Genomic DNA, 13,856 nt, shown 5'->3' with positions numbered 1-13,856 from the left:
GTTCAAATCCAGAAGAGCTGTCCATCACTCTGCCCTCTACTGCGGGGCCCTTTTTGAATGCCTCTTCCTGTTTTCCAGAAGCAGATTTCAAGTATATGGCTTGCTCTGGGCACTCTGAGACCACTGCTGCACTTGGATAATCTGTTGTACAGAAATGTGATTCCTTTGCGGATTTTTCAGTGACCTCCCTCTTTTGTGAAGAATCTTGTCTTAAATGGCACATTTCTGAAGCCTGCTCATCTCTGCCTGTGCCTGGCAGGTCACTGTAACCAGCAAGGTATGTTCCCACAACAGTGGCTGATGCCGTTTTCCTGCTGCCATATTCCTCTTTCCACCCTGGATCAGAGGGTGAAGAGGCAGTCGAACTGGGTGAAATGGACTCCTGACGCTTGCTTTGCAGAAGAGGTTCTGATACATGAAACTTGTCCATTGCTGAGATGTGTGCATAGACTGTGCCTGCAGCTTCAACAGGGCTATGCAGTTTAGACTCCTTTTCGGATTTCTCCTTAGCACCTTTTTCTAACTCTGAGTCACTCATGCTTTCTTCCCCTCGACTTGCTTTCTCATAGTATGTATCTTTGGGATCTGGGCTTTCAGATTTCGGGGACAGAGATATCTGCTCCTGGCTAGACAAAATGATGTTCTCATCTCGACAAGCAGCATCAATATAGGCAGCTGATTTTTCTTGGTAAAACGTGTCAGTCATGTCTGTGGGAGAGGCAAATGCTGTGCTTGTGGATGATGGGTGCAGTTCAGAGGACAGTTCTTCTGGCAAAGCAGAAGACACCTTCAGTTTTTCCTGTCCTTCAGATATCCTAGGCTTATCTGTTTCAGACAAGGGCAAGCCTCTTTCATGGATGTCTGTATAGTCAAAGGCTGAATCTGCTTTATCTTTAGGGGATGCTGGAGATGACAACTCCTTCTCAGCAGAGGTATAAAGGCAGGACTCTTCTTCCTTTGCAGAGACGTGAAAACTTTCACCTTTTGGAGAGATCAGTGCTGCTGCTGGCTCCTTGTCAGCGTGACCTGGGCTGTCTGCACCTTTGGGTGCGAAGGGGGAGGGTCCAACTCCAGACACAATTATCTTCTCATAGATGTCAGCATATTTGAAACTTCTTTCATCAGGGTAGGGAGTTGGTTCTCTTTCTTCTTGCTCTTGTCTTGTAGAACTACCATCACCTCTGGGTCTGCAGACCCCTTCCTCATAGGAATAAGGCTCAGGGGAGCTCCTGGAACAGGTCTCTGGAGGATATGCCACTTGGCTGGCAGAACCCACAGCCTCGCCATGGCCCATGGCAGCACTGCTTTTTTGACAAGGGCCTTGTCCTAGAGGGGAGTGTGCACGCTGCCCTGACACTGTGGCACTTTCTTCTGGGGACGCTGCCATATATTCATATTCTGCTGGTCTTGTAGATTGCAACAGAGTAGATGCTGCTGCCATCTGCTCTTTTGTTCCTGTAGAGTCATAAAGACCCTCAGTGGATTTGCAGTCATCCTCTTGCTTTCTATCTGACTTGTATTTACGCTCTATTTCCTGATACAGACCACTGATGTCTGGTTTCTTCTCTGTGTCCTTCGATGGGACTTCCTCCCACAAAGGTGGCTTGCACTGATCTAACTTGTAAGGCCTTTCTGTTTCTGGTGGTGTGTCAATCTCCTTCTCCAGTGCGGTAGTCGTTGCAGACAGGGGAGATGCCGTCAGTGCTTGGTCTAGTGACTTTGCATAGATATCTAGGACAGCTTTCTCCTCATCATCTAAGTAGGAGTAATCTTGTTTAGATGTCAACAATTCTTGCCTTTCTTTGTTTCCAGTTAATGCTTTGGCCTGATTTTCCTCACCAGAGACATACTGAGAAGACAGAGGAGAACTTTCCGTTTGTGTTCTTTCTGGAAGAGTTAGCAGGAACTATTTCCACCTCCTTTGTTTCGGATGTAGGTTTGGCACTCTTCTGTGTGTCTTCTTTGTAATCACATGATTCCATCTTTAAACATTCTGCTTCTGCTTGCAGTAGCACAGGTTTGTCTTCAGCATGACGGAGATCCTCATACTCCTCACTGGGTAACTGCCCTCCTCTTCCAGTCTCTCTTTCTTCCCGAAGATACCCATATGCAGAGCCCCATGCTTCACTTTCTGCTCTTCTCCAGGTGTGACTGCCAGGCACTGCAGGAGGCAGGATCTCCTCCTCTCCCATTTTAGGAAGGGATTTTGTTTCATATTCTGGTACCTCGTCCAAGAATGTGCTCTCTCTCTCTTTATCGTATCTCTGCCGCCTTCCCTGAACAGGGATCTCCTCCACCTCTTCTGGAAACCACACTTTCTTCTCATAACTTAAATCTTTCATGTAAAAGTCTTCCATCTCTGGAGATTTTTCTTCCTGAGCTTCCTCGAACCCGCAAGATTTTACACCTTCAGCAGAAATGTGTGAAGATGTTTTATCCTCAGTTGGGCTAGATTCTGTAAAGTGTAAGCACTTCACATCTGGAGATACTTCCTGAGAGTCCCAGCCTGTAGTTCTTCCCATAAACGGGCCCTTTTCTGCTGCAGAAAATAAACTGCTATCATCAGGAGACATTTCTTCAGTTAAAGTATCTCTGGGTGATGTGTCTTTAACTGAGCTACTTTCTGGGCAAAAAAAAGATGTTGACACTTCTTCCGTGAGTTCTTTGGCAGAAACTTTCAGTGATTTTTCATATGTAGCTGGGCTCTGCTCTGTGACATCCATGGATTTCGCAGCTTCTGAAGGGATTTTGTCAGTAAAGTCAGACGTAGTTTTTTCTTTTGCAGGTATCTCTTCTGTGAAACTAAGAGATTTGATGTCTTCTGGAGAAATTCCTTTAACAAAAAGGTCTGAAGAGACTTCCTTGCTGGGACTTTCAGTGAGGGAAATGGATTTGGTCTCTTCTGGAGAAATGTCTTTAATGGAAACATGAGAAGATTTTTCATCTTCTGAGGTGTCTCCTGTGAAATACAGCAGTTTTCCTTCTTCAGGAGCCACTCCCTTAACAGAAATATCTGAGGATTTTTCTTTACCAATACTTTCTTCTGTAAAAGAAAGTGATTTGGTGTCATCTGGTGAAAATTGTGATGATTTGTCACTTTCAGACTTGCTTTGGCTTGTGAATTGTGGAGGAGCCACATTTCCTAGAGATGTTTCCGTGGTAGAGAATGGCTCAAAGGATAAGTGTTTTGAAAATCCCATTAAACTTTCTGCCATGGTCTTAGTTCCTTGCTCTTTTCCTGGCTCCAGAAGCACATCTGTGCTGGGACAGGGCAGCACGGGATGCTCCTCCTCCTCCCCTATCACCACTGTGTCCTGCTTGTGGTAGGAGAGCCAGGGCAGCTCCTCCTTCCCCACTGGTTCTTCCTGCACCTCGTCCCCAGGAGACACTGGAATGTCACTGCCCAAGTCCAGCTTCTGCGTTACAGGTCCAGGCACTTCTTCTTCATGTCTGTATTTAGCTGCAGATACCTCATCTTCTCTGAGAGGTTCACCCTTGGCTTCCTTCACTGCAACAGAAGTTTGGCCTTCCAATTTCTCGGCAGCAGCATCTGTTTGTTTTTCAAATAGATCTGAATCTACTGTTTCTAGTTTTTCCTCCACTGGAGACTGGTGGAAAGGTGTGTGTCCTGCACTAGTGGGGCCAGATGGAGTGGGAGAGGCCATTTTGACTGTGCTATCATCAGGACTCATGCATCGTTCTTCAGGCTCTGCAGAGTCAACCTGGGAAAATGGTGTTTCTTCAGTGGATAATGGCAGACCAGAAGTCTGCATCACTTCTGTGGGAACACTGATTGACACATTATCAGGACATCTTTGATGAGCAAAAATGGGGGCATTATAATGCCCTCTGAGTTTCTCAGGCATTTCAATATTTGGAGTCCCATCTTCTTCCTCCTCTTCATCTTCTGCCTCTTCATGAAGATCCTTTTTCTGAGCTTCCAGTTTTCTCTCTCCTTCTGCTAATGCATGGAAATCTTCAGGGGGCGGAGATTTAAAACATTTGTCTTCCTCCAAGGATGATGTGGGAGAGATTGTGCCAGCAGAGGGAACATAGTCGAGACCTTGGGTTGCTTCAGTTCGAGAGGAGGGCATGCTGTTTACTGTGTCTAGAAGTAAAGAGCTTTTCCCAGTCTCTTCTGTTTGTGGTGCTGTTATAGATGCAACAGATTGATCTTCTGCTACTGAAGTTGCAAAAGATGAAAGCTTATCACATTCTGTAATGGAGGTAGCAGAGGATATATGTTCCTCTTCAGCTAGAGGTGCTGCCACAATGTTTGCAGGATATGCCAGGATTTCAGACTCCTGGCCAGCATAGCCCTTGGCTGAAAGGTCAGCAGTAGGCATGGCCTGTATTCCATGTATTGCTTCAAAAGAGCCTGGGTGGTCAGGAACAGAAATGTCATAGGCATTGACATCATACTTCAAGTGTGGGATCCTCTCTTCCTGTTCATCATGTATTTCTTCATCAGAAATGGTCTGTTCTGTTTCTGAGTAGCCTGGGATAGTTTCATCTTGGATATATGAAACATGTTCGGCTGTTTCTCCTGGTGGGACTGGCAGACTGCTCAGATACGACTCTTCCTTTGTTACGTCCTTTCCAAGTAACTTGGTTTTCTCATCCATATCACTAAATTCTTTTTCCTTTTCTGTAGTGGTAAATGTTTTGTCCTCCCTCTCATCCTGATTCAGCTCATAGAAGTCTCTCTTTTTTTCTACCTTCTCCTCTGCCGTCGTGTGCTGTTCTTCCTTTTCTTCCAGTTCTGCCTTTTCTATCACATCTTCTCTCTTTTCCTTCTCACCCTCTTCCTGTGCCTCTGTCTCCTCAATATACTTTTCACGAGTCTTTGCTTCGGCTTCCCTCTGTTTTCTGTCCAAAGAGATTTTCTCCTCTTCCTCCTTTTCTTCCTCTCTGAACCCTGATGACCGAACACCCTTTGCTAATAGGTCTATCTGTGATGGTACCTGTTCTTTTTCTGGAAACAGCTGAACTTCTTTGCCTTGCTCAGCTTCTGCCTCACGATTTTCATCTATTGTTCTTCTTTCATCCTCTATTTTTTCAGCATGACCTGCTTTCAGTTCTAGCTGATGGACTGCCTTTTCCTCTGCTGGTGATTCTTTTTCCGTATCAGTAGTAGTTATTCCCTGATCAAGAATGTTTGTTTTCAAAATCAGATCTGCTTCAAGGCAACTCTGAGCAATCATGTCAGCAGAGTCTTTTATCTCTGTTTCAGGTACTCCCATAATCTTATCACTAACTTCAATATCAGATATTTCTTGAGTCACCTGCAAGGCCCCTTTCTCCTCATGTTTCAGTTCCTCAAAGTCCTTTGTAAGATCTTCTGGTGAAGACAGGACTAACCTCTGTTCAGCTATGGAAGTCTCTCCTGGCTCGACCTGTACAGGTGCCTTCTCCGTTGGCGATGTCTTCTGGTCAGCAGGTACTTCCTTTTCAGGTTTGACTTTGATCTTCTCAGTTTTGAGTCTGCCTGGAACTTTTGCCTTGTATAATGTTTTTCTTACTTCTGGGGTAAATGGTTTTAAGTCTGGTTTGGAAATTTTTTTGGGCTCTGGTTTGGTTTCTTTCTTTTTATCCTCTTTCTTTGAATCTTTTTTTTCCTCTTTCTTTCCATCATCTTTTTTTAAGTCCTTTTTCTCCTTCTTAATCTCTTTCTTTTCTTTGTCTTTCTTCTCCTCCAGTTTGGATACTTTCTCTTTGAGATGCTTTTTTCCAACCTTGTCTTTTGCCAATTTTCTTTTCTCAGCTTTGAGAGCATCACTTGTTTCTGTCTTTATCTTTTCATGTTTAACAGGTTTCTCAGGAATTTTCTCTGCGTGTTCTTTAACCTTTTTCTCAGTTTTAGCATCCTTTATGACTTCTGGTTTTACCTCCTTAATCCCCTCCTCAACTGCCTCTTCTTTCTTAGCTTGCTTTGTCACAGATGGCTTGGGGGAAGATTTAAGACTCTCTTTACTGTCAGTTCTTTGTTTAATTTTGGTCTGCTTCAGGACAGGTGGAGGTACTCCAGAAGTGATATCTTTCTGAGTAGCCACTGGGTACCTCAGAAAATCCAGGTGCCTGAGTTTCTCAAGACCTTCCAGTATCTTATTTTGAGGAGCATTTCCAGGAAACAAAACCCTGACAATTTTCTCTGTTGGGCTAGCTGGAAGCCACACCACGAGGGCTGTGATGGATGTGAGATAGGGAACAGAAATTTCACCTTCTTTCCCACTTGCAAGAATTATGCCAGTCTTTGCTTTACTATTACCGGCCCATTTCTGCATTAGAAACTGCATTTCTTTACTGTCCTTGACAGGATTCAGTACATACATGTCCAGCTTACCCACTCCCATTTTGTGGAAAAGCGTGATAGGTTCAATGGTACTGCTCACCACCCTGTAGAGAGGCTCTGATTTAATGCCTAGTCTGTTGAGATACTGCAGTGTCAAACAAGCTTCTTCGATGCTCCTCTTTACTTTCATGGACGATTCAGGCATCTTCAGCTTTTCAGGAACATTAAAAAAAACCACTCCTAGCTCAGGAGAAATTAGGTTCTTCATCCAGTCGCTGTAGTTGGTAGAGCCCTGGGATTGCTCCTCCTCTTGCTCAGCGACTTTCCTCTGCAGCAGCCCATTGATGCCAGGTAGGTTGTCTGCACCAATGTGGGTGAGTAGGATTGAGTCGATCCTATCCAGGTGCCTTACCAGTTTCCAGAAGCAAGATTTCCTGTCAGAGCCACCATCCACAAGGATGTTAAACCCATTGACAGCAAAGAGAGCAGAATCACCTCTTCCCCCAGGGAATATGTAGCAGCAGGGTTTAGAAAGCTTCAAAAAGCCCCCTGAGGTGGGTGGCTCCAGGAGATCAAATGGAGATGGCACGTCAACTGTCTCAGAGACGTATTCTGCAAACTCAGACACCCCATCCATTTCTGGCAGAACTGGATCAGGATTCAGTTTCAGATTAATAATTTCCTGAAATCGAGGATGCCCAAGGTTGCTCCAGTCTCCTTCTCCCAAGCACGACACAGTAAGGGAAGCCTTGATATCTGAATCAGTGTTGCTAAGAATCTGGGTGACCTAATGAGACAAGCACAGACAAATAAAGGTCAAATAGAGCTCTGAGACCAATTCAGCACTTAAAAAAAAACTAGCCAGTTAATGCAGAAATACTGAAGATGCCATGAGCACTTTACTGACAGGCAACACTGGGAATAAATTAAATAGTCCAAAAGCCCATTGCAAATAGATGCATGGGGCCATGTTCTGCTCTCTTTTGAAATTCTTAATGTTGATGGGCTGTTATGCTTCCTGCCTGTTGGGAGAGCATGGTGACAAGACCTCAGGAAAGAAAATGAAAGCAGGAAATACCTTGTACTCTTCCCTTACTTCTTCCTATTTAACCTGGGGTATCAGTCCCTGGCTTGGGCTCAAAAGTAGCAGTTTCTTTTCAGTTTGTGAATTCTAACCCCGAGATATGCTTTTCAATGCTAAGCATCATTGTCCGAACTTATCCTCACTCATTGGCTAGTGAACAATCCTATAGCCCTTTGTGCAATTTTAGTGTCATAGGATTTTTTAATTCAGATTAATTTTCTTTCCTGGGACCTATTTTGAAAGTCGTGACTCCACCTCTGATATACATATGGGGCTGGGGACATGCTACATAATTAATAAGTAGAACTAAGGTCAATATAATTTCCAAGGCTCCTTAGAGCTATGTTCAACATCTCCCAAGCAAAGAAGCATTAAATCTCATACTTCCTAAATATCTGGAATGAGATTAGTGCATTTCTTTACACTGTGTTCTCTTGCTTAGACAGCCCTTAATTGACTAGTTAGTGCCCAAATAAGTGGGTGCCAGAAATAAATGAGAACAATCAGCCTAAAATAAATGAAGATGGGCAGATTTGCTGATGTAATTACAGCAACAATGATATCAATTGTCAAAATATCACCTAGCCATTCCTGCAGCAACTGTACGTTCAATAAGATGGAGACACTCTAAACATCTGGCACAATGATCAGTGGAAGCAGGACATCAAAAACTGAAGTAGCATATCTGTATTGGCAATGAGCGTCAACAGAAAGAGAGTTTAAAGCCTCTGAGGAAAGCTACAGTATTAGTTAATTAGCATCGGAGCAGAGGTGTTCAAGACCACACTGGAAAAAGCCCTGAGCAATCTTGTCTAAATTCAGTGCTGACCCTGCTCTATGCAGGCAGTTGGGCTACAGACCTCTCAAGTGCCCTTCCAACCTGAATGATTCTGCAATTCTACAATTAAATAACAACATTTGTAACTATTTAATCATCATGTAGCTAGTTAATCAGCATTTAGCCATCCCCTCGTCATCTTTACACACCCCTAATGAACACTCTGAACCTTGTGAACAGCTTGTGCTTGCCGGACTGACTGTGAAAACTTAAGCCAGGGAGTTAAAGCAAGATGCCCAAGACTATAGCATGAATTACTTATGCTGTGCAATTTTTTGCTGGATTTCAAGCCCGTCCCTCTGTGGATCTGCCACCTGAAGGAGCAGCGCAGGCTGCATTGCTCTATCATGCACTCTGTGAACAGAAGGGCACATGCTGGCTTACTGGTCATACTCACCTCTGGGTCTAAAAGTATCTCAGCAAACTTCTGGTAAGTGAAGGTCCCTGTCTGCAGGATCAAGTCTCCTTCCTGGTCTGAGCTCTGACCACAGAAGATCAGTAGTTTGTGGGCTGATGAATCACACACCAGTGAGCGGACCTGTTACCATGAGACAGAGTGTTGCAGTTAAAAAGTTATCTGCATTCCTCATCAGCACCCAGAAACACATGGACAGGCAATATTTACGCATTATTCACAAACAGCCGAAACATAAGTTTTCTACAAATACAAGAGGGTAGGTTATTGAAGAGGGAAGACAGTGGTACTGCGTACCCAACACAGCTCCATGTCACATCACAATTCACATTGAGAAAGTAGGCCAATGCTAAGAGAAAATGTTTGGTGTTACACTGCCATGTGAGAGGTTTGCACATTTAGACTCTCATCAAACTAGAATGCTCAAGGTTCAGAAGCCCTCCACCTTGTTTGCTAGGAAACTCTACAAGCTCCTGAGAAATCCTTAAAATCAGGCAATTCTCTTCCAGGAAGCAGCTCATTCCTAAAGGACTAGCACACAAGAAACCATACACTCTCATGTGTTTCTTTGTCTAGCAGTAAATTCTGCCACAGAACAGTGGTTAGCGCCTATATCTTGTTGGCAAGACCAGAACACCTGGCCACTTCACCACACCTTGCAGCAGACTGGCAGCATGTTCAAACTCTCCAGAAGGTGCAAAGCGTGGTGATCACGACCTTTATGTCAAGCAATGGCAGGAGAGCTGATGTGGAGAAAACCTGCTGGCATCTGGTCCTTACCTCAGACACGATGCTGTCCACATTGGGATTTACCAGGATCACTGTCTCCAGGGTATCACTCCGGTGATGGAGGGTTCTTTGGCCTGGGGAGAGGCAAAGGATTAGACAGGATGGGAGAAGCTGATGAGACAGTATCTGCCTACTGATGTTCTGGCCTCCAAAATTCCACTTCAGCATGGGTTTGATTGCAAGGTTTCAACTTGCATTCTAGACCAAATTTAATACCTGGGTCTCACGGAACAAAGCAAACTCTTTTCAGTAACAAGGAAAAAAATCCTAGTTCTGGATCAGCACAATTTGCAACTCAATTCCAACATGTTCCGAAGACCATAGTGCCAGGCCTATCAAGCTGCCCGCTCGTGCCAGACAGCTGTGCACCGTGAACACTGGCACAGACCAATTATCCCCTGCAGATAGAAGTATTTTGCCTCATTGCAGCTACCATGGAGAGGTATCTCTGGATGTTGTCCAAGCCTTAGTCACCACAGGGCTTCGTGAGCCAGCTGGTGCGTGCCAACTCACCCTTCATTAGAGTGCTGCAGCACTAATAGCAGAATCTCTCACCATTCTTAATAAGTTTTTTTCTCTTACAAAGTATTTTTCTTTAATCCAAACGTGCACTCCTAGAGGTAAACTGCTGGTACGGGAACCACCCAGATGATAAAAATGCTTGTTGTCCTGTCTCCCTCCTGTGAGAGCCACAAACAGGCACACAGACAGGACTCTGCGCTCTCTATTTAGGCAAAAAAGGAAGAGCCAAAGAAGAGCAAGAGCCTGGTAGCACAAAAAAGCAGTTTGTGTGCTCACCTTGGCATGGGCCTTACATGGATATTTGGCAAAATACTGACATAATGCCTGGGTCCTATTAATTTATTAGAAAGAACAGTGATGAGTGCCTGCCATCCTGAAAGCCAGGGCTAGAGCCATCATTGTGTACCCATGTCAAACAGCTCTGGGAAGCGGGACGATGTACAGGACTTTCCTGCAGCATTTCCCTTGACATTGCAGGCAGTACGTAATTTTTTGGATCCTGGTCTTTGCAGATACCTATCTCTGGACATTACATCCACTCTACAAGCCAAGCACTTAGAACTTAACTGTTGGAATGTATAATTTATAGTGTTTAAATCTTTCATAGGCTTTAACCCTTCATATAGGCTGGAGAGCCATAGATCTTCACTGAAAATGGACATCTATTTCTATTTCTATTTTTTCATCTTCCAAGCAACTGTTGCTCTCTGACAATGTTGTTCTTTCCACCCTCTCTATTCCACAACCTCCCATCAGCTCTCTTTCTAGGCAGATCTCAATCCTTCTAAAATAGCTTAATCAAATCAGTATTTCAAAGAAAGACACCACAAGGACACAAAAAGAAAGAAGTCAGCGAACGGCCAATACTCAGTATAGCTTTAATCAAACTCAGTTTACTGGGACGTTTTACTCTGGTTGCCAGCAATTATGTAGAAACCAGACAGATATGTCCAGAAGGCAACTTTCAGCCCAAAATGAGAGTTCCCTCTAAGCTCTCAGCAGAACTATTTATACTCTGCATGTCTAGCTGCTTTCTGAACTTGTGTTCTTTCAGTTTGTCTAAAAATGGTCCCTCCAAACCGAAAAAACCCATCACTGTGCAAAGGAAATGCTTGCTCTGAGTTCAGTGGCATTTCTGCCACTTGATGTGGGATGTGGTGTATGGATGGGAGAGGTTGGGAACCAAGTCCCTGCAGAAAGAAGGAATGCTGCAAGTGAGTCCGTGGGGAGCAGTGCGGGAGGGTGGCAGGTGGTGCAGATGAGGAGCGCCCAGGAGGTCTTCTGGGGCATGCACTGCAGCCGAAAGAAGCAAAAACCCACTCATCCTCGAGGTAATGGTAATTTTAAAGGCATTGCTGATACCTCAGCATTGCTTAGACCCCAGCAGCGAACACAAGGACTACATCGTTCCCTCACTGATTGCATCGTGCAGTTTTCACCCAGCTCACCCCACACCAGGACCTCCACTCGCATGCTGCTCAGAGCATCGAGAACAGAAGCAACCTGCTCCCATTCTTCAACAACTGGGACAAAGTGAAACGCATGCCATTCCCTGTGCTTCAACTTCTGCTACCTTGCTGCCTATACATCCCAGACAGACTTTTTTGGCAGTCGCTACCCATGCCACTTGGAGAACACAGCTTGGTGTACAGAACCAACACCAGCAGTCTCCTCTTTGTGCCGTGGGAAAGGAGGGCTCTCAGGCACAGCATAGCCACTGCTGCCCAGCACGTGGGTGGGCATCCTTCCAGGCACCAGGTGCCCAGGCACTGCAGAGGCAATGCCAGCCCGAGGGCAGCAGCGCTTGGTGGACAATGCCAGCTGTAGAGGGAAAGGGGCCTGTCTGCAGGACTGACAGGCATGAAAATACCACTGCTCTTTGTCATTTCCATGGTTCAAGCCCAAGCAGCTGAGCTGTCACTGCTGAGACTGGTAAACAAAGCATGGCTGGTAAGCATTCTGCTCGCATCCTCTCACCCCCTGGAGGGGCTGTCCCCTTCGTACTCAGAAGAAAGAGAAGGGTTCAAGCCGTGGGGCCAGCAGCTGCTGGCAGACGGAAGGCAGGAATGGTGAAGTACTGAGCCTTGTGAAGGGCCGTGAAGATGATTAAGAAACTGAAGCGTTTTCATGAAGTGAGGCTGAGCGTGCCAAGACTGGTTAGGCTGGAAAAGAGAAGACTTGGGCTGGGGGAGGGATCTTATCAATACGTATAAATACCTGATGGGAGGGAATGAAGAAGAGGAAGTCAGACTCTTCTCCCAGTGATGGGACAAGAGGCAAGAGGCACAAAGTAAGACACAAGCATTTCCATCTGAACACAAGAAATCTCTTTTTTTTACTGTGAGGGTGGTTAAACACTGGAATAGGTTGTACAAAGAGGTTGTGGAGTATCCATCCTCACAGATACTCCAAACCCAACTGGACACAGTCCTGGGAAACCTGCTCTAGTAGGCCCTTCTTGAGCAGGTGGGATTGGACTAGATGGTCTCAAGAGGTCCCTCCCTTCCAACCTACAATTTGGTGATTCTGTGACTCTGTGAAGTGCAGCCCCCCAAAGCTTTGCTCCTGACCCGCTGTTGGGCAGACTCCCTTTCTTCAGTTGCAGCAGTTGGTTCTCAAAAGGACACAGGAGCACAGCCATACAGACAGGCCACTTCCAGAAACACTGAATCACTGCACACACACAGGCACGCCAAAACCCAAACTGTTCTTCAACTTAATTCAGAGATAAAGCCAAACAGCACACAAAGTCTCCAGGCTAAACTGGAAACTGTGAGTGAGACAGCAACACGGTGACCTAACCCGGCCTGTGAACTCACTGGGGCAAGTGCCCCAGCCCCTGCTCACACCGGGGCTGCTAGCAGCTGCCGGCCCCAGCTCAGTGACAGCAGCACCCCTGTATGTGACAGAGCTGTGCCCAGCTGAGGGAGCACCCATCATCCCAAAGTCTCTTTGAATCCAGCTGCTCATCAGTCTGAGCAGCCCTTTCCTGGCTCCTTCCTCTATACATGCCTGCAGAAGCAGCTGCACAGACAAAGGATTTAAACACATAGACGGGGCATCCTTCTTCTCGCTAACAAGAATTGTGTGCAACAGTATCGAGTAGCGCTGCGACTGATGTTGCAGACACAGTGATTGAAAGCACACTGATCAGGTCATTGCCAAATATTTGTCCTCACTAGAGCCCTATCACAGTGAAGTACATGCCCAGAAATACCACTGCAAATGGCAAAATCCCTTAATTACGTTTACCAGTAGGAGGAATATCCTTCCCAAGCTCCTGAAGACTGCTGTCTTCTCCTGAACATAGCCCTCTGACCACAGATCTCCAGGTGCATTCTGAACACAGATCCCTGACCCTGCTCAGCCCTCTCAAACTATGCTCACAAGCTGCTACATTAAAAGAAATCTCCTCCTCTCCCCCAGCAACTGTGGGAGTAAACTTCATTAGCATTGAATTTCTCACTTCGTACGAAACTTCACTTTGTGTGTTCAGGCACATTCTGATTACTGCAGTCATTACAATATCTGTGTGCTTCCAGGGAATGTTTCTATCCACCAGGTCCCCACAAGGCAGAAAGTCCCCAGTCTTTACCATCTGTTCCTTAAAAGGAGAGTTTCTCTAGACCCTCATAACCACTGTCACCTACCCCTGAAACTCTTCTGGTTCTGCTATGGCCATTAGAATGAGTAAGAGCAGAAGTGTACAAGACAAGATGGAACACAGAAGATTCACAGGGTGGCATTATTGTATTTTCTGTATTATTCCCCATCCTATTTTTTTAATGAATCATAACATAACCTGACACTAGCTTTGCACCAAATAAAGATCTTCAGTTAGGGATACACAGCGACATCCAAATTTCACTCTGCCATGACACTATTAATTGAGCCCTTATAAGGAGTCTGGAAGGTT

The 13,856-nt window shown here is 45.4% G+C and overlaps 1 protein-coding gene across 1 annotated transcript in view; it reads right to left on the bottom strand.

Annotated features, from left to right (window-relative positions):
• Positions 1-9,492, bottom strand: part of MAP1A (microtubule-associated protein 1A) — a gene marked incomplete at its 5' end in the record, with an annotated part of 14,845 nt that extends 5,353 nt beyond the window's left edge. The window contains 4 exon segments of the mRNA XM_009708959.1: positions 1-1,898; positions 1,900-7,079; positions 8,612-8,752; positions 9,410-9,492. The exon segment at positions 1-1,898 is cut by the window's left edge and continues 1,779 nt beyond it. Coding sequence (XP_009707261.1) covers positions 1-1,898; positions 1,900-7,079; positions 8,612-8,752; positions 9,410-9,492 — 7,302 coding nt within the window.
• Positions 9,493-13,856: the final 4,364 nt, after the last annotated feature.

Source organism: Cariama cristata, unplaced genomic scaffold, assembly GCF_000690535.1.
Source record: "Cariama cristata isolate BGI_N322 unplaced genomic scaffold, ASM69053v1 scaffold12341, whole genome shotgun sequence".
NCBI classification, from domain to species: domain Eukaryota; kingdom Metazoa; phylum Chordata; class Aves; order Cariamiformes; family Cariamidae; genus Cariama; species Cariama cristata.
Note: the sequence above shows the minus strand (reverse complement) of the source record. Positions and strands in the feature narration are given on the sequence as shown.